The sequence below is a fragment of the Euphorbia lathyris genome, chromosome 8, assembly GCF_963576675.1.
Source record: "Euphorbia lathyris chromosome 8, ddEupLath1.1, whole genome shotgun sequence".
In the NCBI taxonomy this organism is placed as follows: domain Eukaryota; kingdom Viridiplantae; phylum Streptophyta; class Magnoliopsida; order Malpighiales; family Euphorbiaceae; genus Euphorbia; species Euphorbia lathyris.
The window spans coordinates 55,249,178-55,274,452 of record NC_088917.1 but is presented as its reverse complement, the minus strand read 5'-3'; the positions used below and the strand labels follow the sequence as shown (position 1 = coordinate 55,274,452).

Below are 25,275 nucleotides of genomic sequence, written 5' to 3'. Positions count from 1 at the left end.
AGGATGAGGGGGCATGGGAAAGGTGTCCCCGCCCCTTTAATCTCAATGGGGATCCCCAATTATTCCCGTGATAATTAATTTTTTGGGATGATTTAAGTACATTTTAATTATGGGATTATTTGTTTTCAGTTTTTTGTAGTTTGAAAAAATTGAGAATGATGGTTGATGCTTGGTATTATTAGCTAATGCTTGTTAAAAATTTAGGTTTTACTTTTAAACGGCAAATAGAGAATGGGGATAAGGTTTTTTGAATATTTATAAACAGAGAATGAGGATCCCGTAGGACGGGAATGTGGACAAATCCATCCCCGTCTAACTCGCATGAATGGGGATGAGGAATCTCAAGCTAGTCGAGAACGGAAATGGAAAATTCATTCCCGCCTCATTTACATCCATACTTTTAATACTATTTAAGAATCAAATTCCAACTCAGCAAAAAAAAGTTGTAGGAGAGAGTCGATTTCAAATGACAAACATAAATAATTTGAAAGGCGAGATTTTGTATTAAACGAAATATCGTAAGAAAAACGTTACGTGCTAGTCGGACGAACATGATCTTTAAGAATTAGTTGGAGGCTAATCGAATTTGTATTTATAAATTAATAAAATTATTATATAAATTCAATTAAAATATATATTATACTATTTAAAACACATATATTTTTAAAACTTATATGTTTAAAAATGTATAAACATTAATGTATCACCAAAAATACCATTCAAACAGTGATCATAAAAATAAGGGTAATTAATTTATTAGTCCATATATTTTGATAAAACACACTATTTAGTTCCTGTATTTTAAAAAACACATGATAAAGTCTCTAACCTTTTTCTCGGTGAACTGTTTAGGCCCTGCCGTTAGACTCCCATGAAGATTTTGTTAGTGAATTTGGATTTGCGTTCTTCTTTTCCTTTCCTTTAAACTCTAATGCATCTGGAATCAACTTTGAGTGTTCTTCTTCTTGATTTTCTTCTTAATCGTTTAAATTCGTAAGCATTGGGTCTTTCTTTTTCTTGTTCTCCATACAAATAGCTTCTTCTTCTAAATTGGATTTCCTCTTCTAAAGTTTGAAGGTAAATAGTAAAGGGTAATTTAGGCATTTCTGAAGTCATAAACGGTAAAAAATCTAACAAACAGACGGAAGAACTAAACAGTTCACTGAGAAAAAGGTTAGGGACCTTACCATGTGTTTTTGAAAATATAGAGACTAAACAGTATGTTTTGTCAAAATATAGGGACTAATAAATTAATTACCCTAAAAATAATAAAAAAACTTTTTTTATTCGTCGTGGTTTAGACGTGGGGTGGAGCTCAGAGAGTAAAAATGAGCGCTGGGGCGAAAGTTGTCACGGACAGCCGAGGATATTGCTAGTGCCGCACGGGGTTTGGGTAGCGAGAAGTCTACGCCCGTAACAAAGTGCATAGGCTTTGGTTTTGAATGGTGCTTATAAGTAATTAAGCCATTTGGATCTCAAATTTCGCGTTCAAATTTATCCCTACACCTTCCTTGCTGTGTTCTACAGTTCAGAATTCCTGAGATAAATGTCGAAACTTAAACCCCAAACTACTTCCCTCCTTAGCCATGAAAGTTTTCCCTTCTTCTTTTCGGTCTCTCCAATCAGGGAGAGAATATCCCAATCTCAAATTCCTCAAAAAGAATCCACCTTAAACCCGGTTGACCCCCGAAAACCCCTCTCTATTCAATCTCAAATTTTAATCTCCATTTTCAACAAATATAAAAACTTGAATCAAGTCAAACAACTCCATGCTCCGGTTACTACCAGTGGCATGCTTATTAGTCCTGCGGTTGCTAACAATCTCCTATATAAGTACATACGTTTCTATGATTTACCTGATGCTCGTCTCCTGTTTGATAGAATGCCTGAGAGAGACTTAGTTTCTTGGAATTCTATGATTAGTGGGTATGTTCAAGATGGTGATTTTTTTAATTGTTTGAACACTTTTAGGGAGCTGATTAAGTTTGGGGTACGACCTGATCATAGTACATTGGCTCCCGTTATAAAGGTTTGTATGGGTTCAATGAGATTTAATTTAGGTAGATCAGTTCATTGCTTTGCTGTCAGAAACGGGTTGAATTCTGATGTTGTTTGTGGAAGATTAGTTTATATGTATGCTCAATCTGGAATGGTTGAGGATGCTAAGAAGTTATTCGATAAAATGCACATTAAAAACCTTGAGACCTGGACAATCATGATTCATACATATGCTGAATGCAGAAATATGGATGAAGTCTTGTTTTTGTATGCTCGGATGAGAGAAGAAGGTTTTTCGCCTAATGAGGTTGTTATGATGGCACTCACTAATGTGGGTGCTAAATTTGGTGCTATGAACAAGGCTAGCCTGGTTCATGATTATACAAAAGAAACCAATATCCCAAACCTACTATCAATAACGAAGCAAGATGAACATCTTCAGTATGTTAGGGAACATTGTCAATCTTTCCAAGACATGCATGATAAGGTATGATAAAATATAAACACCATTTTCTCTTTTATTATTAGGAAAAAGAGCCCGCTGATCTTTTTGAGATTTACATACCGAGTCCTTGATTTTTCAATTTGATACATTGAACCCTCAATTAATCCCAAAGAAGGTTTTGCAATATCCAATATAATATGGCTATAAAGGAGGGATGGCATTTACATATAATATGTTAAAAATGTTACCCATGGGTTAGGCTTTTTTAACCGAGTTTGATGCTTATAGTTAATTGTTCTGTTAACTAGGGGATTCATTGTGTATAGCTTTTATTAGTCAATGACTCAATATATGAAACTGAAATGTCAGGAACTTATATGTTAAAATCGTAAAGATATTGGGCCTCAAAATGCTTTCTTTCTTATTAATATTATCTCGTTGAATTGTATCCTTGTTATCATAGTTTGTATCTTGGATTTACTGAAGTATATGAATGTGTTTCATACCTTATTCATGCCATTAGGTGGTCAAGCATATCAAGTGGAGATTAACAGCTGTAAGCGCTTCATATATTTCTCAAATTGAGGCAATGCAAAATTTTGTGCGGTTGCACAGGGCTAGCTCTGGCTTAGAAGAATCTTTGGCTTCTGCAAATGCACACCCTATTGAACATGTAGGTGCAATGATTTTAGTTGCTTTCCATTTATGGTGTTTAAATATTGCATAGGTTTACTGATTCATTATTTATCTGTATCTTGCATTGGATGCGGTCAGGCTGCTTCAGTATTCAATGAGATCCATTGTATTTTTATGTAGCATTAACCCTGTTGCAAATTATTAGATATTTTCAATGTTTAGTTTGAAAAAATAAATTCATGTATTTCTGTTTTTAAAGTTTTTTGCCCGAGAAATTCTATTGTTAGGTTTATGATTTTAGTTGATAAAACTGTCAGCTTGTTTACTATTATTAGTATATGTTTCTTGTTCTCACCTAGTTTTGTTGGGGTTTTGAAATTGCTTGAAAACCAATAGAAAATCCAGGTTAGCAGTGAGCAAACAAAGGAGGTTTCTAACTACATGTATGGGTTTGTCAAAAATCTTTCGGAACAGTCTCAGGATCTTCAGAATTGTGCTATTAGAGTTGATAAAATTCAATTTAAAAGCATTGGCAGTTTTCAGAAAGCTTACGAGGTATGATACTTATATAGTCGTTTATCTATTAATTCTCTACTTGAGTGTAGCCTACTCAAAACTTTTTCTTCTGAAGGAGCATTCAAAACCTGTTGCCGAGAAGCTTGTTGCTGATATTAACCATTTAGTGTCCAACCACATTCGGCGTCTAAAAGAAATGGTTTGCTTCTTTTTCTTTTATGCGTTTTATTTTTCTGGAGCATCCATCTATTTTCAAACAACCAAATGATGTAACTACAGGTGGAAGCAACGCTTGTTGATCTGAGAGGAAGTGCTACTGGAAAAAAAACTATTTTGGATGGACATGTCTCTATGCAAGCTGAAAATAATGTTAAGGATGCTGCAGATTATTCTGGTGTCAAACATTGTCATACAGAATCACTGTTACAGAGATGGTATGCTTGGTCTTTGAGGATTCCATTTGAACGCATATCTCTTGCTTTCTTGAATTTAGATAGAGAAAAAAAAGATTGAGTAAATCAGAACTTGCTAATCATTAAGGCTCTTTTAGAACAATCATGTTGAAGTATTTGTATATTTGCTTATGGGGAAATATATTTTTTATGTCAAACAAAAGATCTCATTCATTTAACCTTTCTGTTGCCTTCTCTTTTTTAGTGTAAGTTCTATCAAGTCAGCTTTGAAGCACTGGAAAATATCTACTTAGTCCGTGACTGAGATACACAGAAAACATGTTTCATCTTTGTTACTGGTCATCAGGTTGGTAAACTGCTTTCTTTCTGTAGATTTTCTTCATAATTTCAGCTCTCAGTTGAGCATGATGTAGCACAGAAAAGTAGTGATATTCTTCAGCAGATGAATTGTCAGTCACATTTGGTGGTCTTGAGCATAGTTGTTAGAATCGTACGAGTCACGAGTCGATTCATACGATTCGATTCAAGAAGAATTCGAGTCGTATCTATGGTACGACTCGGAAGCTTCATGAATCGGTCGAGTCACTACCGATTCGGCCGATTCATCGAGTCACTGAGTCACCCGAGTCGGTCAATTCAGGCCACCATTTAAAAAAAAAAATCAATTTTTAACAACTAAAAAATGTACAACAGAAGAAGATGACTATTCACTTTACAAAAACAAAACAAAAAAACGTACACGAGTTATGAAACACAAACAGTTTCAATTAGATGACTCTTCACTCTACAAATTCCAAAACCTTCCCTCTTCTTTTCTATTTATTTATTATTATCTTCTTCTACTCTTTATTCTTTCCATTTTCCATGTTCTGTCTGTCTCTACTTTGTTTGATAACTTGATATAATTTCTATTTAGATATTAAAATTGCATTTTTGGACAAATATTTAAAGTTAAATATGATTAATATTTTATTTTTTATAGCATTTTAAATTTGATCCGAATCTTACGATTCGATTCAATTCACGAGTCCCGATTCGTAAAATGAGATTTCGAGTCACGAGTCGAATCTCGATTTAACAACTATGGTCTTGAGTATTAGTATTAAATCTTCTTACATCGTTTTGAACTTGTTTGAGAAATTGCATGATAGTTAAGTACTCTTTATATCCTTATCTGTACATTGACTAGGAAGAGACCGTAGTGCTTCATAATTTTTGTATTGTAGATAAATGTTTTCTGTTTTGCAGTTTTGATCAGGTGAAAATGAAAATTCCTGAAAATAACAATGTTAGACACATTTCTAGTTTTGCTTCTATAAATTTAATGAAGTTGATTTACATTTGTTTTTTATATTCATAGTCTTCAGTCCACAAGGGCCATGAGAAAACATTAAACATTTTAGTTGGGTGATGTTTTGTGCGCATTTCTGGAAGACATTGCACAAATATCGTGACCTAATCTCTTGAACAGGGAAATTTGTGCAGATATTTCAGAGCAAGAACAAGTTTCTGTTTCTGGAAACTTGTTAGCTTCAAGAACAAATGCAGATGCAATTCTGAAATTCCGGTAAGATCATTCTAGCCAAGCTGCGGCTATATTGGATACAGCATAGTTAACCTTTCACAGGCATTATATGGTGAGCAAATCTAGCCTATAACCTGTTATATATTGTATTTCATCACACCAATCCGGTACGACTCTTTAGAAGAGAACTGGTTCATAGGATGAAAGAGTTTTAATTTGAAAAATAAGGCCCAGTTTGGTATTGGTGTAATGGGTTCTATAATGGAATGCCCATTGCTCTGTTTGGTTTCAAAGTTTCATTTTATTGTAATGGCATGACAAGTACATAAGTAAATTTTTTTTTTTTTTTTTTTTTTTTTGCAATTTTTTGTACTCAGCATTACAAAAGAAAATGGCATGAATTCCCATTTCACCCAGCCCTTGTATTCCTAATTCTTCCTCTCCTCAGCTTGATTCTTCTTCTCTTTCGATTCACTTGTATTTGATTCACCACCTTCCTTCAATCCGCCTCAGCATGGGAATTGCAGCGACTCCCTTCTCTCTGCGTCTCACACTCATTTTTTCACGTCTCACTCTGCTTTTCCACCTGCAACCTGCAATCTGAACATTGACCACCACGACACAATCTACTCGTCTGGATATCAACCACCACTTGACAGCATTCTTCTCTGGACGTTGACAACCACATCAGCTCCGGTGGTCATCACTTGAATCTGGAGAAGCAGGTACTAGCTCTTTTCTCATGTTTTGGTAAATCGCTGGTGTGGAGGATATTGCATTGAACAAATAATAGTGTAAATTTGATTTCTGGTTTGTGTTGATTTCTGGGTTATGTTAATTTCTAAATTTCCATGTTCCAGTCCCTCTCTCTGGTCTTCCTCAGTCACTGCTCGGCTGATCTCTCACTCTCCATTCCTTGCTGCTCATAGCCTCACTGGTTTGTCTCCCTTTGTTAATTTGTATGCATTCTTTAAAATAATTAGATAACTATACCTTGCTTGGAATTTTCAAAGCAAAATATCATAAATATATGTGGATGAGATAAGCAGTATAATTTTCCAGGACGCTTAGAAGAAATACAAAGAATGTCGGTTCATTCATTTCCTGTGTTGCAAATGTTTGTACAGGGCATTCTTTTTATTTGAGTGTTGGTTTTTAAGTGACTGTTCATAGGATAATTAAAGATTGATTAGGATGAAACTTGTCAATCAAAAAATTCATTGATGAGTCTAACATCTGTTTATTTATAAACTATTTTTGTAGTTTTCTGTTGAAAATCCTGCTGTAGAACACAAGAACGGACAAAACTAATTCAGTGCACTTGAAAACACTAGCAGTTTGGCAGAACATCAGCTGTAACTGATAGGTTAGAATTCAAATTGAAGTTGTTTTACTGTGTTACTGTTTTAACTGCTGTTAATAAGTTCCTAGTCTTTAGGTTGGACCTAGTCTTTAGGCTAGTGGGGTTTGTTTAGGATTCTGTTTTTTGAAGTATCTTACGTGATACTAGTTTCTCTCTTTTCTGTTATTTGTAAGGCTTGAATAATAATGCTGAATATTCCAAACCTTACATCTGTAATTTTGCTTAACATTTGGTATCAGAGCTAGCATCTAGGGTTTCAGTTTGAGTGAAACACAGAGAGTTTCAGTTTGAGTGAAACACTGAGAGTTTCAGTTTGCGTGAAACAGAGAGTGAGAGAGAAAGCGTTCAAGTGTTCGTAAGAAAAGAAAAGAGAGAGATGACTGAGAGTAGCAGTACAAATGGAAAATTTGTACAACCTGCGATTCCCAAATTTGATGGGTATTACGAACACTGGGCAAAGCTGATGGAAAATTTCCTTCGTGCAAAGGAATTTTGGAGCCTAATTGAAGAGGGGATTGATTCGGTTCCAGCAGGAACTCAGGCGACTGAAGTCAGATGAAGGCAATAGAGGAGCAGCAGTTGAAAGACAGGAAGATTAAAAATTATCTCTATCAAGCTATCGATAGAGAAATTATGGAGACTATCCTCAACGATGATACCTCAAAGCAGATATGGGACTCCATGAAGCAGAAATTCAAGGGTTCCAAGAGGGTGAAGAGAGCTCAGTTGCAGACGTTGAAGACAGAATTTGAAGTTCTCAGAATGAAGGAAGGAGAGACAGTTAATGCATATTTCGGGCGAACTCTTTCCATTGCCAAACGCATGAAAGCGTGCGGAGAGATCGTGCAAGAGAGGGAAATAACGGGGAAGATTCTCAGATCCTTGGTGCCAAAATTTAATTACGTCGTTGATAACAACCCAAATTATTCTTGAATAAAGAATAAGGGAAAATTAATAGAAATAATGGCAAACCATTATTCCTTCTAAAAGAGATATTTATACATGATTAATGTGGCATTAATGATAATTAATGCAAGGGAGAATATGCAAATAATAAGGAAAATGAAGGAGTCTCTAGCATTATGCCACGCCACGTGGACCATGGTGAGATACGCCATAACGAGATACGCCCGATGAGAGCAAGTAGCGGAGACCCGCCATAGCTCTCAAGGAGAGCGTACATACGCCTTGACGGATCAAAGAATATTATCCCAAGGACCAAAAGGGATATTCACCTTGAGAACGCCGCAAGAAGAACCAGATGGCGGATCTCCACGGTTCAGCACAGTGAGATCCGCTGGCGAACCTATGAGGCGAATCTCCTCTTTCACCTGATTCATCACAGTAACGGCTAACCGCCAACTCGGCCATAAAGATCATTAAATGAATCATTAATAGTCTTAAACCACCAGGTTAAGAGTAACTTGTAACCGCCATTAAATGAGCATTAATGGAGACTTTCTAGTTACCTAGAGGTTACGAATTCCCCAACTATATATAGCCTACATCCCTAGGCTATCAAGGTACACACATTCACTTATTCTTTGTCAATTCAGTTTGCTCTCTTGATCTTCCTTACTGACTTTGGCATCGGAGTGTCCCCGGCCGATCCCAACGGCGCCTCACAGGGACGTGCTCTGATCAAGGATTTTTCCCCGTGTTATCAATTGGTGCGGTGAAGGTGGATCTCTAACAAACAGAAGATCACAAAATCTTGATTGTATAGAGTTTCACAAAGAACAAAACAATGAAGTCAACAGAATAGAAATCATAATCTCCAACTTTAGCTCAATCAGTACAACAAATCTATCCAAAGATACGGTTCTCCATATATTGGTGGGAAAGAGTTTTCTACATTAAATCTGGAATTTTATGATGAAAAAGATAAGTTTCCTCCCATTTCTTATTCCATTTTTTATTAAAGAAAATTGAGATCCCTCACTCTTATAAAGTGCTATGAATATCGTTACATGTTATTATGATAAATCTAATAAATTGTAAAAGATGAAGTCATAGACGCAAATCTTTCATTAAACCTTGCATGCTTACTATGCCCTCATATTTTTATGCATGACAAGTGTAATATGATATTATCATTGAACCAGTACAAACGCATGTATAAGACCCGTGATCTTGGGATTTACAAAAGGAAAAATCATCCATTCGATGTGATTTTGTCATTTGATATTAAAATATCATAAAATTGCTCATGTAATTGCAAAGGATTTAGATCTAGTCGGTCTTTTGGGTGAACAAGCATATAAACTATTAGAAGAAATTGCAAAAAATCATATTTGGTTTTCCTTGTACAATTCACCATCTATATATGACTTTTCTCCTATTTAGTACTTTTAATATTAAAAATTTTCATATTTTTGAATATTGTTTTGTCAAACAGTTATTTCATTCCCTTTTTTACAAGGATGTGTTTATTCATATAAAAACTGTTTATCTGACATTATTAGAATTTCTTTTACCGACGTAAGAGAATTGAACATATTAAATCAATTTGTGATCATCATGTAACTGTCCCTAACTATTAAGGCCATTATGGGTTGATGAATTGCCAAATTGGATAAACAAAACTTTCATGTCTTGAGCTAACTACAAAACTGTGCAAATGTCAGTTTCGAATGAGAAGCATCGTAAAACATCTTCGCCACGAAGACAGGGCTCTTCTCGCAGAGGTAGGTCACCTCCCTCTCCAATACGCTGACGTAGTAAGAGGCCTATTGATACACCCCGGAGTATCGGCCCACCACCATCATCCTCCCGACCAGGAGACATTGGTCATGTCCCCGTAGGAAACCAAGGAGGTCATGACCGATTACATATAGGCGGTTCAGGCGGCGGTGGATCAGCTGCAGAAGCATTGGCCAAAAATACAACATGTAAAAGCTTACAGGAGGATCTGATCCGGAGAAAACCCCGCAATATGGCGAATCTAATTGAACGATGCAAAAGCATTCAGGGAGGTAGATGACATACGCCGCGAATCGTTATCTCCATCACATAAAACCAAAGGCGAATCTCACAATCGAGATCGTGAGAAAGACAAAAATCGGGGTTCTTCCTCCATAAACAGGACTTTAGTACAAGTAATATAAATATTCCAGTGGTCAAATTTGAGGGGGTACCCAATCTAAGATTATTACCACCCTTTGGTTGGCCACCACACTGAAGCTTGCTGGGAGCTGGCAAACTAGATAGCTTTGTCCAGAATAACAAATAACAAGATGACAAGCAGAAGACAGATCCCAAAAATAAATTCAAAAGTGTCATTAATGTCATGGCGGATGGACCAGGGTATCAGCCACCCGTGGAAAAAGCAAAAATATCCGCTCTAGATAAAACATCCCTCCATTGCTCCTTTTGCAGAAACAGGTCCAGTAATCTCTCCACATACAGATGCGTTGACAATTGAAGGATGGAAGATGAAATGAGGCGGATAATGGTAGACACGGGCAGTTCTTGCAATATCATCACCATAGGTACATTCTCACCAACAAAGGAGGAGTAATGATTAGCGGGAACCAAAAGACGGTTCAAGAGACCTACTCAGCGTCACTATCAATTCGCCCACAATCCAAAGAGGACGAAGGTGAGAAATATTAACTTGTCACTACAGCTTTGGGCGACACAGAAACGCTCCTTATTGCTGATGGAAAGCGGGTACGAATCGCCAAAGGATTAAACATCATTGAGTCTGAAAGCCTATTTGCATAGGAGAATGAGATCCGTACAGGAATAAGCCCAGATGTGATCACTCATAAGTTAAACATCATTGAGGATGTGGTTCTAGTTGCTCAGAAAAGTCGGAACCATGGGCCTAAAAATCAGTATTTTTACATATTCTTATATGTGCATTAAACTGTTATAGTATCTTATATTTTATAATTTATCCTTTCTCGCCATACTTCTTATATTCACTTGCCTAGCTTTTAGTGCTGATATACGTCCAGTGGCCGGCGAATCATAAGTTCCACAGGTGGATCAATTACCTCAAAGATAGGACAATTGATCCCATCACGGGCGGATCCCCTTTCCATAAAGGTAAGAAGCACAGACCCTCAGGAGCTTTCAAATGAGCTCAACTCTCTCCTCAAAGACAGGAAAAGGATTGACCACCATCAAAAGCGGGTTAAAATCGTCTCAAACATGAGATCATTACACCCTCAACTTTCTCCTCAAAGATAGGAGAACACTTTCATGGGCGGATCCATCTTTAGATGATCACCATTCGATCGGACACCATTCGGTCGGACACCATAAACGAGTTAAAACATTCCTTGGACGCAAGGACTTTACACTCTCTCACTCCCTTCCCAAAGAAGGGTTCACAAGTCCTACGGGCGGATCGCTTCACCTCAAAGATAGGTAGCAAGTTAATCCCCTGGGCAGCTTTACTTCCTCTAGAAGGAATAGAACAGCTTCTAGACCTTCACAAAGGTTCACACATTGGGGTACGGCTGGCCACCTACCCTAAACAATCGGAGAAATCGTAAACCAGATTCTAGAAAATTACTTGCTAAAAGATATAATGCATTAGTAAAAATAGTTCTGGAAAGCAAAGGGATTCATCTCCAAATAATGAAGCCTCGTCTTCATCTCCAAGTAATGAAGCCTCGTCTTCATCAAAATTAATCCGCATCTTCATCATAGAAATAACAAAGTCTCGCCTCCACAAAATGCACAAAAGTCCCTAAATGGCTGATCATTCTCACTGATCCCTAAGGGCGGGTCATTCTCCTCAATATGGCAGAACTGAAGAAAAGAAGTCCCTAAGGCGAATCATAATCCTATGCGGTAGGAACAAATGGCCCCATCTAAGGCGGGTCCACTTTCCTCCAAGATAGAAAAATAAAACACGGCGGATCAAGCCCTGATCACCGCCAGGATTAAAACATTTCTCAGACGTGAGATCTTTACATTCTTCAAAACTTCTCTCAAAAAGAGGAGTTTTCTACACCTATGGCAGATTGATCCACCTCAAAGAGAGGAAGCAGATCAAACGCTTCAAAGAGAGGAAGCAGATCAAATGCTTACGGTAGCTTGATTCCCTCAAAAGGAATACCAAGCACACAAACCTTCACCAAGGTTCAAGCCTTCACAAAGGTTTTCATACAAGGGTATGGCTGGCCACCTACTCTAAGTTGCCTTGGACAGATCACTCAAAGATAGGTAGCAAGTTGATCATCAAGACTAAGCCATATGAGATCTACGGGCGGATCTCTAAGGCGAATCTCCTTATAAACGGTCAGAGTTCACAGACAACGTAAAAATCTCCATACATTGGATCCTAGGGAAAGAAATCCATAAAGCTTATCATAAGCCTCTAGGGATATGGTTGGCCACCTACCTCGAGACATAACAAGTTTGAAACCTTGAGAAAATTCAGAAGAAGTTTGAACACTTAAAAGATCAATAGCATGGAATACGATTAGACAGCCCTAAAGAGCTTTTTATACCTTTAGGGGGGCTTCTGATAACAACCCAAATTATTCTTGAATAAAGAATAAGGGAAAATTAATAGAAATAATGGCAAACCATTATTCCTTCTAAAAGAGATATTTATACATGATTAATGTGGCATTAATGATAATTAATGCAAGGGAGAATATGCAAATAATAAGGAAAATGAAGGAGTCTCTAGCATTATGCCACGCCACGTGGACCATGGTGAGATACGCCATAACGAGATACGCCCGATGAGAGCAAGTAGCGGAGACCCGCCATAGCTCTCAAGGAGAGCGTACATACGCCTTGACGGATCAAAGAATATTATCCCAAGGACCAAAAGGGATATTCACCTTGAGAACGCCGCAAGAAGAACCAGATGGCGGATCTCCACGGTTCAGCACAGTGAGATCCGCTGGCGAACCTATGAGGCGAATCTCCTCTTTCACCTGATTCATCACAGTAACGGCTAACCGCCAACTCGGCCATAAAGATCATTAAATGAATCATTAATAGTCTTAAACCACCAGGTTAAGAGTAACTTGTAACCGCCATTAAATGAGCATTAATGGAGACTTTCTAGTTACCTAGAGGTTACGAATTCCCCAACTATATATAGCCTACATCCCTAGGCTATCAAGGTACACACATTCACTTATTCTTTGTCAATTCAGTTTGCTCTCTTGATCTTCCTTACTGACTTTGGCATCGGAGTGTCCCCGGCCGATCCCAACGGCGCCTCACAGGGACGTGCTCTGATCAAGGATTTTTCCCCGTGTTATCAGTCGTTTGCTCTATTGAAGAGTCGAATAATGTTGACATTCTAACAGTAGATGAACTTCAAAGCAGTCTGCTTATTCATGAGCAGAGAATGAAAAATGTTGAAGGAGAAGAACAAGTTTTGCTGAAAGTGACTCATGCAGAGAGAGCAGAAAGATGAAGGGGAAGAGGACGAGGAGCAATTCGAGGATGTAGAGGAAGAGGAAGATCACCGTTTAACAAAGCCACTGTGCAATGTTATCGATGTCACAATCTTGGCCATTTCCAGTATGAATGTCCCACTTTGGGAAAACTATCAAATTATGCCGAGCTAGACGAGGAGGAGGAGATGTTGTTGATGGCCTATATTGATGAAGCTGGTGCAAAGAGAGAAGACATTTGGTTTTTAGATTCTGGATGCAGTAATCACATGTGTGGTAATAAGACTATTTTCTGAATTTGAGGAAATTGCACAACAAACTGTGAAGCTAGGGAACAATACCAGAATGCAAGTTTCTGGTAAGGGAAGCATCAAAATGGAGATAGATGATGTGAATTTCGTTGTTGCTGATGTTTTTTGTGTACCTGAGCTCAAAAATAATCTCTTGAGCATAGGGCAACTTCAGGAGAGAGGTCTTTCCATCTTGATAGGATCTGCAATGTGCAAAATTTTCCATCCTCAAAGAGGTTTGATCATTCAAACCAATATGACGGCAAATCGAATGTTTATTCTAGTAGCAAAGACGGTGCCCATGTTTTCACATCCAAAACAAGAAGTTTGTTTCAACACAGCAACTGAGGATCTCACTCACCTATGGCACTGCAGATTGGGACACATTAGCAACACAAGTCTCAAAACTCTAATGCAAAAGAAGATGGTTCAAGGCATACCTCAATTAACACTCTCGAATGAAGTGTGTGTTGACTGTTTAAAAGGAAAACAACACAGGGAGCCCATTCCAAAAAGAAGCAACTGGAGAGCAACTCAGAGGTTAGAGCTTATTCACGCTGATTTCTAATAGTGAAAGAAAATATGTGCTATGTTTGATTGATGATTATAGCCGAAAAGCCTGGTCATATTTTCTTCGTGTAAAGTCAAAAATTTTTGCTATGTTCAAGCTCTTTAAGATCTTTGTTGAGAAAGAAACAGGCCTTGCTATCAAGTGTTTACGAATAGATCGAGGAGGAGAGTTCACATCTACTGAGTTCAATGATTTTTGTAGAGAAAGTGGAATTAGAAGGCAATTAACAACGGCATATACACTTCAACAAAATGGAGTCGCAGAAAGGAAGAATCGTACAGTGATGAACTGTGTGAGGAGTATGTTGTCTGAGAAAGGAATTCCAAAATCCTTTTGGCCAGAAGCAGTGAAGTGGGCGATCTATGTGCTCAATCGGTGCCCTACTGTAGCTGTAGAGGATGCAACACCAGAAGAAGTTTGGAGTGGAGTAAAGCCATCAATTGAGCATCTTAGAGTCTTTGGATGCATATGTCATATACACGTACCAGATGCCAAAAGAACCAAGCTGGACAACAAGAGTATAAGTGGCGTTTTCATAGGGATCAGTGATGAATCAAAAGGATACAAAATTTATGATCCTGTTGCAAAGAAAGTAGTAATCAGTAAAGATGTTGTGTTTGAAGAAAAGAAAAGGTGGGATTGGGGAAAGAGCTATGAGCAGCAATTACTTATTGAGCTTGAGTGGGGTGAAAATGAAGAGGAAGTGACCGCTCAAAATGAAGTTGAAGTGGCTGAAACCAATGCAGCAGATAATGATGTTGCTGCCAACGAAGATAATAATATTGCAACTGAAGATGAAAATGTGACAAGTACAACTTCTTCAAATTCTAGCTCTTCATCAAATTCTGATACGGAAGCAAGAATCAGGAGACCACCTAGCTGGTTGAATGATTATGTAAGTGGAGAAGGACTCTCAGAAAGTGAAGAAATTAATGCTAATTTTGTTGTTAGTGCAGGTACAGATCGTGTGAGTTTTGAAGAGGCTGTCAAAAATGAAAATTGGCAGAAAGCTATGGAGGCCGAAATCAAAAGCATAGTAAAGAATGATACATGGTTCCTCACTGATTTACCAAAAGGTGCAACTTGTTGGAAGTTTGATTTATCTTACATCAACTCGTCCAGATTTGATGTATGTAGTAAGCTTAATTAGTAGGTACATGTCTCAACCTACAGAGCTTCATCTCATGATTGCAAAAAGGGTGCTAAGGTATGTAAAAGGAACCATTAATCTTGGCATCCTATATCAAAAGAAGACAAGTGGCTTGTTGATTGCCTACACCGACAGTGATTATGCGAGATGTTTGGAGGATAGGAAAAGTACTAGAGGGTATGCGTTTATGATGAGTTCAGGTGCAGTAGCTTGGTCATCTAGAAAGCAACCAATCGTGACGCTATCAACAACGGAGGCTGAATATGTAGCAGCAGCAGCATGTGCTTGTCAAGCAATGTGGATGAAGATGGTCCTTACAAAACTTGGTTGCAATGGTGATCAGTGCACAACGATTTACTGTGACAACAGTTCTACAATAAAGCTATTCAAAAATCCAGTAATGCACAAGAGGAGTAAGCATATTGCAATTCGTTTCCATTTCTTAAGGGATATGTGTAATGAAGGTGCAGTTCGTTTAGTTCATTGTGGTTCACATGATCAAGTCGCGGACACCTAACTAAGCCACTCAAGCTAGAACAATTTCAGAAGCTTAGAAGTCTACTTGGAGTTTGTGAATCGCCATAAGTAAACGCAGCAGTCTGCTTAGTTTAAGGGAGGGTTTGATAGGTTAGAATTCAAATTGAAGTTGTTTTACTGTGTTACGGTTTTAACTGCTGTTAATAAGTTCCTAGTCTTTAGGTTGGACCTAGTCTTTAGGCTAGCAGGGTTTGTTTAGGATTCTGTTTTTTGAAGTATCTTACGTAATACTAGTTTCTCTCTTTTCTGTTATTTGTAAGGCTTTAAAAGCCAATCTTTTTTTATGAATAATAATGCTGAATATTCCAAACATTACATCTGTAATTTTGTTTAACAGTAACAGTATCAATGCTAACACTTTTATCTGCTAAATAACATCTCCAACAGCTTTCTAATTTAGATCTTAATTCAAAATTTGAGAAGGAAGAATTAAAAATCAACGTCAATCGTCTCTTAGTGAGTCTCTCTTTTATTGTCTTTCTTATTTCAATTTTTTATTAATAATTTTTTATTGAGGAGTTTATGCTCGTAAATATAACAATAATTAATAATTTTAATGATAAAATAATAAATGAGTAAATATGAGGATTATTATTGGGAATGCAATATCTTAATCTTTCTCAAATCACTAAGAGTCAATTGTCTAGAAAAAGTACTAGACTCTTAGAGATACCGACTGAAAAAGCCATTTGTTATGTAGTTATCAAGCTCAAGTACTGCCAAAACAATGGTCAATTACTTGATTTGACATAAATCCAGTGTCACAACTTTATTTGTTTCTAGTGCCTGATAATATATAATATATGCCTTCATACATTCATTTATCACTCAAATCGGAACAAATGAGACTTTTGCTTCCAGAAGTTACCTCTAGCTTCCCATGTCAGCACCCATAGTAGTTCTGTCAATTGTTTTATGTTGCGTAAGAAATTCAGAATCACCAAAATATCATCCAAGGATTATTTTAATTATTTTGGCTATTTTCACTTCAAAACATAAGGTCAAATTTTGTTTTGGGAAAGAGCTCCCTTTCATCTAGCTACGAGTACTATCAAAAGTGGTACGTGTTTATGTCATACTTTTTGTATGTAACATTCAATTTCACGTACTAATATACACCACTTTTACGTGTACCATTGACAAAATAACAACTCAGCGTGTCAAACTGTCATGTCAGTCATTTTCAACCTACTCATTAACTAAATTAGTTTTATAATCCTTCAAGTTTATTCTTCATCATTTTATCTCCCTCGATCCTTGTCTTCTCTCTCCTTTTTTTTTGTCTCCATATTCTCTCTTTCTCTCTCTAACACCTTAACTCTCCCCTTTAGTCTCTTTCGTCTTCTCTTAAATTTACATCCAATTAACCTCAAAATTCTGGAACGATCTGCAAAAATTTTCTTTAACCTACAAAAAAAAATTCCAATTCATATTCAAAAACAAGTTTCCCTAAAACACAAACCGAACCATGTACTCTGCTTCTTCTTTCAAGTTGCATGAAACCCGATTAAAAATATCATAAATGAAGTTGGGTTTCTAGTCTTCTTCCTCCCTTATTTCTGGTTTTTGGATTTTTTTTTTCAACCACTTGTGCAAGACAGAATCATCCTAAATTTAAATTTTGACCCAAATTTTGAGATCTCAAACAAACAAAATGTAATAGTTAATTAACTACCCAAAGGTTGTTTTTCTCTCCAACAGATCAATCGTTATTCGCAAGGTGATATTCATCCATTCAAAACCCAAGTTGGAACGCTCCCTTCATTTCAATCACACTATCTTTTTTTCTATATGGGCTTCACCATGATCAATTAAGAACATCTCTAATGGTTAGAGGATTGCACACACCCTCCAATCATTCCACATCATTCAATAATATCTCTCATCAAAATGGTCTTTATAAAAAAAATACTCTCTAGTGTGGTTAGTTACACTAAACACTATTTAATGGGTCTCAATGTAATAGTATTTTATTTCTTTTACTTTAAATCAATTTACCTATTTTAATTTTTAAATAATAAAAAATTGATGATGAATTAATATTAATTAAATTAAAAATAGCTATTAATATTTATTATTAATTGAATAAATACTTCTAACTTAATTTATGTATTTAATTAGATTAAAAATATTAAAATCAGAATATCATTTTGGTTTTAATATCTATTAGATTAAAAAAAAATTAAATTCCGAATATCATTAGATTGAAAAAATAACAGTCGGAATATCAATAGATTACAAAAATTAAAATCAGAATATCTATTATGAGGTATTTGTTAGAGGGAATAAAGAAATGAGATAGGGATAAAAAATGAGATGAATTATCTCATTTTGTTTGAGAGATATGTTAGAGATATAAAAAAGGAATATGAGTCTTATCCCTCAAATCCTATATCCAAGAGAGGGGTGGTATAAAGAGGTGGGATAAGCTATAAGCCTCTGCCATTTTAATAGGATGGAAAAGTCGATCTTATTCCTCAAATTAATGTTACGTAGTTTAAATAAGGTTAAAATAGTAAAATGTATTATTTTATCCCTATTCCACCTACCAAACATTGAACAATAATTCTCGACTATCATATTTTCTATCTTTATCACGACCATTTATTCTTATCTATATTTTAATTTTTATCTTTATCCTTATCCCAGTAGAATACCAAACATCCTGTTATGGTTTTAATTAAAGAAATTTCTATCTGGTTAAGTGAGGTAATAAAAATAATATAAAAAAAATCATATAATGTTGAAATGAATTTAGAAACCAATAATAAAAAACATGCCCACTCAGTTTTTTTTAGCAAGTTAACTTGGCCACTTGCTAGAGTTTGGAGACTTGGCAAAGAGGGTTTCTTGTGGTTAGAAGGTCTTTTACAATTTTTCAAAATTACAAATTAATATACTATTAGAGTTGCTTTAAGACGGTATTAACTTTCCTTATTGAACATACTATCATTTTTGTTTATTATTCTTTTTTTCATATATCTAATCTATCTTAAGGAATTAACTTTCCTTATTGAACATACTATCATCTTTGTTTATTATTTTTATTTTCATATATCTAATCTATCTTAAGGAATCATTGCAACCAGAATCCCAAATCAACCCGGACTGAAATACTGAATAACAAAATATCAATTAAAAAACATCTTTAATCATTAAAACCGGTTCAATTATAGTCAAGCTACGCTCCTCCTCTTAGGATGTTTGATATGCGGTAGTGTTAGCGATATTTTTCGAATATGCTAATTTCAACCTTGTCACGTGTGGTTAGGGTGCGGGCGTGCCAGAGAAATTATTTTTCAATTATTAAAATTGGTTAAGTTTATGGATTTGCGCGCCAAAACTTGAATTCTAAACGAAACGATTGGCGAGGGACGCAAGGATTGAAAAAGTCCCTCTTGGGTCTCTAGCGCCGTTATAGAAACTTTGCTAGATAAATTGTTTTATTTAAGCTAATGCGAATAAATTGAAGACGTGAAAAATAAAGAAATTGAAAGATGCGAAATTGACACAAGATTTGGTGAAAATTGGTATTTTATTGATGAATAAATGTTTGAAACATGAAATTGGAAATGAATTAAATTACAATTGAGAAATCTCTATATTAAACATATAGGTAATCAATTGAATTGGAACAAACAAATCAATTCAAAGAATTGAAATGCGATAAAATAAATTGAAATTCAACAACAAACTCGGAGCCACAATAGCTATCTCGGATTGAAGTTGAATTTTGGTGTAGGTGCGAGGTCCTCGAAGAGCTGCAACCGGTCGGGCCCCTACGGTATGTGCTTTGTGCAATGACTAAACGTTGGTAGGCAAATGGGGCAGATTTAAACCTTGACTTTGGGGAGCTTGGTTGGAGTGCTTAAGAACACGGAATTGGACAAGTAAATAGTGTAAATTGAACTTCGGGAGGTTAGGAACAACTTTCTATAAGGGATCGAAGGCTAAAACGGATTCTAAATGGACGGAATCTGGCTTTGAAAACAACTAGTCGAATCTGGGAAATTCTGGACAGAATAGCTAAAAGAATTTAGGGTACAAAGATCAGCTTGTAAACAGAGTTTCTGGACACGGAATTGAGTGAATCAAAAGGCTAGATCGAAATTCAGGACGTTAGGAACAACTTTGTCGAAGAGATCGAAGGCAAAAAATAACGTTAAATGGACAGAATTGGGCTTTGAAAAAGGATGGACGAATCTGAAAAATTATTTTAGAAAGGAAATTCTAATTGAAAACTTGAGCAGAGTAACGACTTTGAAACACTAATTTGAGTCGAGAAAGTTGAAAAGAGGCTTTTGGAACTTGAATTGAAGCTAAAGGCAGCTAAAGGAGGGACTGAAGCTACGAAAAATGATGAACGAAAGGAAGAACTTGAAGAACTAAGAACGAAAGAACTTAAGAACTAAAGAACAAAACTAAGGATTAAGCATTGGAGCTTGAGAGAGGGGTTTTGTTGTGTGTTGAGTGTGATTTTTAATGAAGGGGAGGGGGTCTATTTATAGTATTTTGGAGTGGCACTTTGGTAATTATTCAGTGGCATTCTGGTAATTATTCACCAACTAACTCCAACTAACTCTAACCAACTAACTTAACTTCCTCAACTTCCTCCAACTACCACTAACCACCAATGCCACATCATCCCACTATCTCAACTTCCACAAACTGCTGTTGACTCCTTCCAACTGCTGTCGGAAGAGACGATACGCCTCGCGTAATGTTGATTACGCCCCGCGTAATGCATCTTCTAGAGTTGGCGCGTTTTGTTGATGGTGCATACGCGTGGCGCACTTGGCATTACGTCCCGCGTAAGGAAGTATGTCCTGCGTATGAGAATGGACGCCCCGCGTGTTGGAGCTTCTGATCTTGAAACGCCTTGTTGTCAAGTTTTACGCGTGGCGTCTCTGAGGTTACGTCCCGCGTATTGGAGCCTCTGAAGCAGACCTTCTCTGGTTGCTTGATCTACGCCCCGCGTATTGGAAGACACGCCCTGCGTAGTGCCGGACTTTCTCATCGGTTGGCGGTTAGTTTACAAGTGTATTTTTTCATTATTTTCTAGACAAAAATAGAAACTACACCCTAAATTAAACATAAGCTTTCTATATACATAAAAATAAAATTTATTTTATTTTGGGCCAACAGGTAGTAATGAAGATCCATTAGGATGTTGGGTTAGTCATTTTAGTTATTTTAGTTTTTTTTCCGTAATGGAATCACCATTGCTATATAAATGTTTTAAATTAATTTTCATGTAATTTACATTTAAATTTGAATGTGATCCTTTTTTTATAGTTTGTCTGATTTTTCAGTTTGAGATTTGTTACGCAATTTTTAGGTGGATTCCCTCATAATTAAAGTTTTCTGTGTACGTTAGGACTCGAACTCGATATCTAGATTAAACGACTTGAGACCCTTAATCACTCAAATCAACTTTAATTGGTCCATTGCTTTTTAAAACATGAAACATTTTTCTCAATTTCATTACAAATTTTTATGTTAACTAACTCGATTTAGTACAGAGGAAATTCCTACGATTTACTTATTTATCTAAATTCTATAAAAAAAAAAAAAATTCATATAATGTGTATCACAAGGATATTCAACTAGTATAGACTAAAACTGATACAAAATTCACAAAGAATTTTACTAGAATCATGTTAGTATTTATATTAGTATAAAAATAATATAAATCACAAACATTTGTATTCATAATAATCATTGTTTAAAACCAATGTCGCATTGACTGTTTAGGTCTCGTCTAGGCGTTCAAAATCAAGAATCTGCCTCGATTTTCTCCGATAAATCCCTCAAGGCGTTTTTTGAACTCTATGCGATTTTTTGCTGAATAGGCTCCGTATAGGCCGCCTCAATGCTGCCTAGACTACCGTCTAAATGGCGTTTTATAAAAACATTTTTTATTATGAATTTATTTATTTTCCTTATTAGAATTCATTTTTGAGTTGTTTCTAGATATTATTATTGAAATGTTGATGTTTGCATATTTTAAAATATATATTATTATAAACATATAGGTAGAAGGCACCTTTTCTATATTAAATAATTTTGTACTGTTATCTTTAGATAGTATAATACATATTTTAATTGAATTTATGAAATAATTTGTTGATTAGCAAATAAAAAACATAAAAATACAAATCCGATCAATCCTTGATTAATACTCGAAGGCTACGTTTTTTACAACCTTGCTCATACTAATTTTGAAAATTAAAAAAAATATATATATATTCTTAATTTTTTTTTAGTTTACCATTTAGAAAATAAAAAGTAGAAACTGAAAAATAAAAAACATACAGCTCAAATATTTAAAAAAAAAAAAAATTACCTACGGCTAAGTCGGCACCATACGCCTGAGTTTGTAAAAAAGACAGCTCCACATATCAATACAAATCTCTTGGACTGAATAATAATTTAGCTGTCACAATTGGCATTTGCTGATTGGCATTGCACAGCTAACCATAGAAACAGGAAATTTTTCAAATCCCAAATCATATTGATATTCCACCGAGAGTTGGTAAGGTTAGAAGAACTTGTGCAAGAAGATCATAAGCTGTGACGACAGAAAACAAGCCATTTCAACTAGGAATTCAGTAATAATTATTATCATTTGTGCAATCTTCACATGAGAAACCAGACGCATGAGACACGTGAAAGGAGCGTATTATCACACCACATATCTTGTCAGAAATACACTGTTTTCCCATTATTTAGAATTCTATCGGATCTCTAACCAGTAATTTAGCTCCATAAACAATGCTTTTCCACAAATAAAAATGAGAGGAATGGATGCATATCGAGTAGTAAACTATCAAAGTTATTCTCAAGTTAAAGTTGAAGGAGCCGTGAAACCTCCGAATTTAGAAGCTAAAACTTGTAGGAATTAGAAATCCTCATTGTTAAGAGGGATAAACTCTAAAACAACTCTCAAAGATAAATTACTATTTGATTGATAAAAGTTTTCTTCCCTCTTACAACTTTGGGATTTAAATACCTGAAACCAAAAGACCTTCCACCCCTTAATAGGGCTTCATTCCTTGTTCACAAGATAAGGGTACTATTGGGGTGAAGGGAAAACAAGTGGCACAGCAGTAAATAAGAGCTAATTGCAAAACAGTAATTAACAATGAAAAAACAGTTAAATATAGGGGATAGGCTGGTGTCAGACTTGTCCTCTTGGTAAGCAAGTAATCCCAAGTCTCCTTGGTGGGTAAGTAACCCCAAAAGATACGCCGAAGTAGATACATCAAGTAGTTCCATCGAAGTAGATACACCGAAGTTTTTTAGATGATTCTTCCTTCTCTTCCGACTCACTTTCCCCCATATCTGACGGGATCCGCTACGTTACTACTTTCCCAACCTTGGTTTGGGGCTTGTCGAAAAGATGTTCTCATCAAGAATTACTATGAAAGCACTGTATCCCAATATCATCCTTATAATATTTTTCTTTTAATACTTGGGTCCAAAGAGCGCGAGTATCTGTTAGATTCTCCAACTAAGCTTTGCAACCATGGCTAACTTACGAGTTGGGCGGATACCTAACCCTCATTCACTTTTAGGCTTAGATAGTCCCATTTGACAAGATGCATGGCCCGTTTGCTTTCGTTGCCACCCCCAAAGAAGTCTTTGATTACACATATCCAAGCGTTTGCAAATACTCAAAGAGAGATGAGTAATTTGCTTAACGTGGCAATGGACAGCAGAGGTAACCAATTTAACAAGAGTCAGATGACCCGCTATAGAGAGGCAATTATTCTTCCACCCCGCCAGTCTATTTTGAACTCTATCCACCATAATATCGGCTTTCCAAGTAAAGGAGTCGAAATTTATAAAATAAGAAGCACACTATGAAGGAGGTTCTCTAATAAAAGACAGTGGCATATCACAATGAACTTCTTCACTTAAACATATCCACTAAACTGTTAAAACACGACTTCCACAATGACTTTTAATTATGACAAAAATATTCAATAGAAAATTAAAATCCCTAAAATAGTTTAAGTATAAAAATAAATATTGATTTATTTGAACTAATGATTAAGTTAAGTGTTTTGATTAAAAAGAAAAGAGAAAGAAATCCAAAAAATGCATTAAGAAATAACAAAGGCCCAAAGCCTTATTCCGGTCCAGAAGCAAGAAGGATCAAGAAGCTGATCCAAGCGCAGAAGCAAATCAACCGGAAGACAAGAATCAAAGAGTTGACTTACCTATTTGACATTCGCTACTATATACGGAGAGAAGTAATTGGCTCGTCCCTTGAATAGTTTGGACTATTTGCTATATTTGTCCAAACAGTTAGTCTGCATTCGACATAAATCAGAAGCGTGCTGCTTTAAGAGACAGAAGCTAAAGCAAGTACAACTATAAAGCTTTTATACCAGAAGACGGAAGTTAAAAGCGATAGAAGGGAGCTTTTCCCTCCAACGGTCTTTTTGAAATTCGAAAATTTCTGCCACCAGGTTCACTATAAAAGCCCCAACAAAAGCTACAGTTACCACTTGATCATTCATGCTGAAATCAAGAGAATTATTCTTAAAGTGTAAAAAGCAAAAGCAAAAGCTCATACACATTCATTGTTGTAATTCATGTAATAGCCGATAGATAATAGAACTTCATTTTGTGTTCTAAGTTAGAACAAAAATCATCAATAGTTAAAAGCGCAGAAGCTTTTCTGTTCACTTCGATTATAAGTGAACGCATTGGGAGATAGATAGATGAGTATAGTGTGCAAAAAAGAACGGTACTTTGTTGAGCCTATGTGTATATTGTAAAGGTTTGTGCTCTACCGATTGAAAGAGTTCTTGAGTGGATTAAAATCCAAAAGAATGTATTCTGGAGATTGAATGTAGGCAGGAGGCCGAACTATTAAGTGGTATCAGAGCCTAAGCTCTTCTCATTAAGATAAAACTAATTTTATCTCACAAAGGACCAACAAGTGGTATTAGAGCCTAAGCTCTACTCATTGAGATAAAACTATCTTTAGCGAGATCCCTAAACGTCATCTAATAGCACATGTTTCCTTCCGGAAAATAAGACAACTCAAATCCTTCTAGAAGGTCTGTCCATCACCAATCCTCTTTTGTTATTTGGATCGAACTATACATTCTCGAAAAATAGAATGAAGTACTTCATCCAAGCACAAAACATGAGTGCCTGACTGGCATTTATGAGAGGCCCCTATGAACCATATGAAACACTTGATGGGGAGAAAGTCCTGAAAATTGAGAACAAATGGGTAGAGGATGACTTAAAGAAGCTGCAAAATAATGAATCAGCTATCATGCTTCACTATGATCTGGATGCTGCAGAGTACAATAAGATTTCAGATTGTGCAGGTTGCGAATCAGCACAGTACATATGAAACAAGTTGGAGGTCACCTATGAAGAAACCAGCAAGGTCAATGAGTCAAAAGTAAACACATGAAAATGAAAAAAA

General features: G+C 36.1%; 1 protein-coding gene across 8 annotated transcripts; it reads left to right on the top strand.

Annotated features, from left to right (window-relative positions):
* The first annotated feature begins 1,328 nt into the window (after positions 1-1,328).
* On the top strand, positions 1,329-9,041 carry LOC136203419 (kinesin-like protein KIN-5C). Of its 8 annotated transcripts, XM_065994578.1 has the most exons (11): positions 1,329-1,926; positions 2,242-2,485; positions 2,967-3,116; positions 3,476-3,634; positions 3,711-3,794; positions 3,875-4,029; positions 4,253-4,354; positions 5,480-5,645; positions 5,911-6,258; positions 6,394-6,470; positions 6,797-9,041. In XM_065994578.1, the coding sequence occupies exons 1-7, from the start codon at positions 1,547-1,549 to the stop codon at positions 4,299-4,301; spliced, it is 1,221 nt and encodes a 406-aa protein (XP_065850650.1). In that variant the 5' UTR covers positions 1,329-1,546; the 3' UTR covers positions 4,302-4,354; positions 5,480-5,645; positions 5,911-6,258; positions 6,394-6,470; positions 6,797-9,041. The 8 variants fall into 8 exon arrangements, with proteins under 8 accessions (XP_065850650.1, XP_065850649.1, XP_065850648.1 ...); XM_065994577.1 differs by having other exon boundaries at positions 1,329-2,485; positions 5,494-5,575; positions 6,047-6,258; XM_065994576.1 differs by having other exon boundaries at positions 1,329-2,485; positions 5,494-5,645.
* The last annotated feature ends 16,234 nt before the right edge of the window (positions 9,042-25,275 follow it).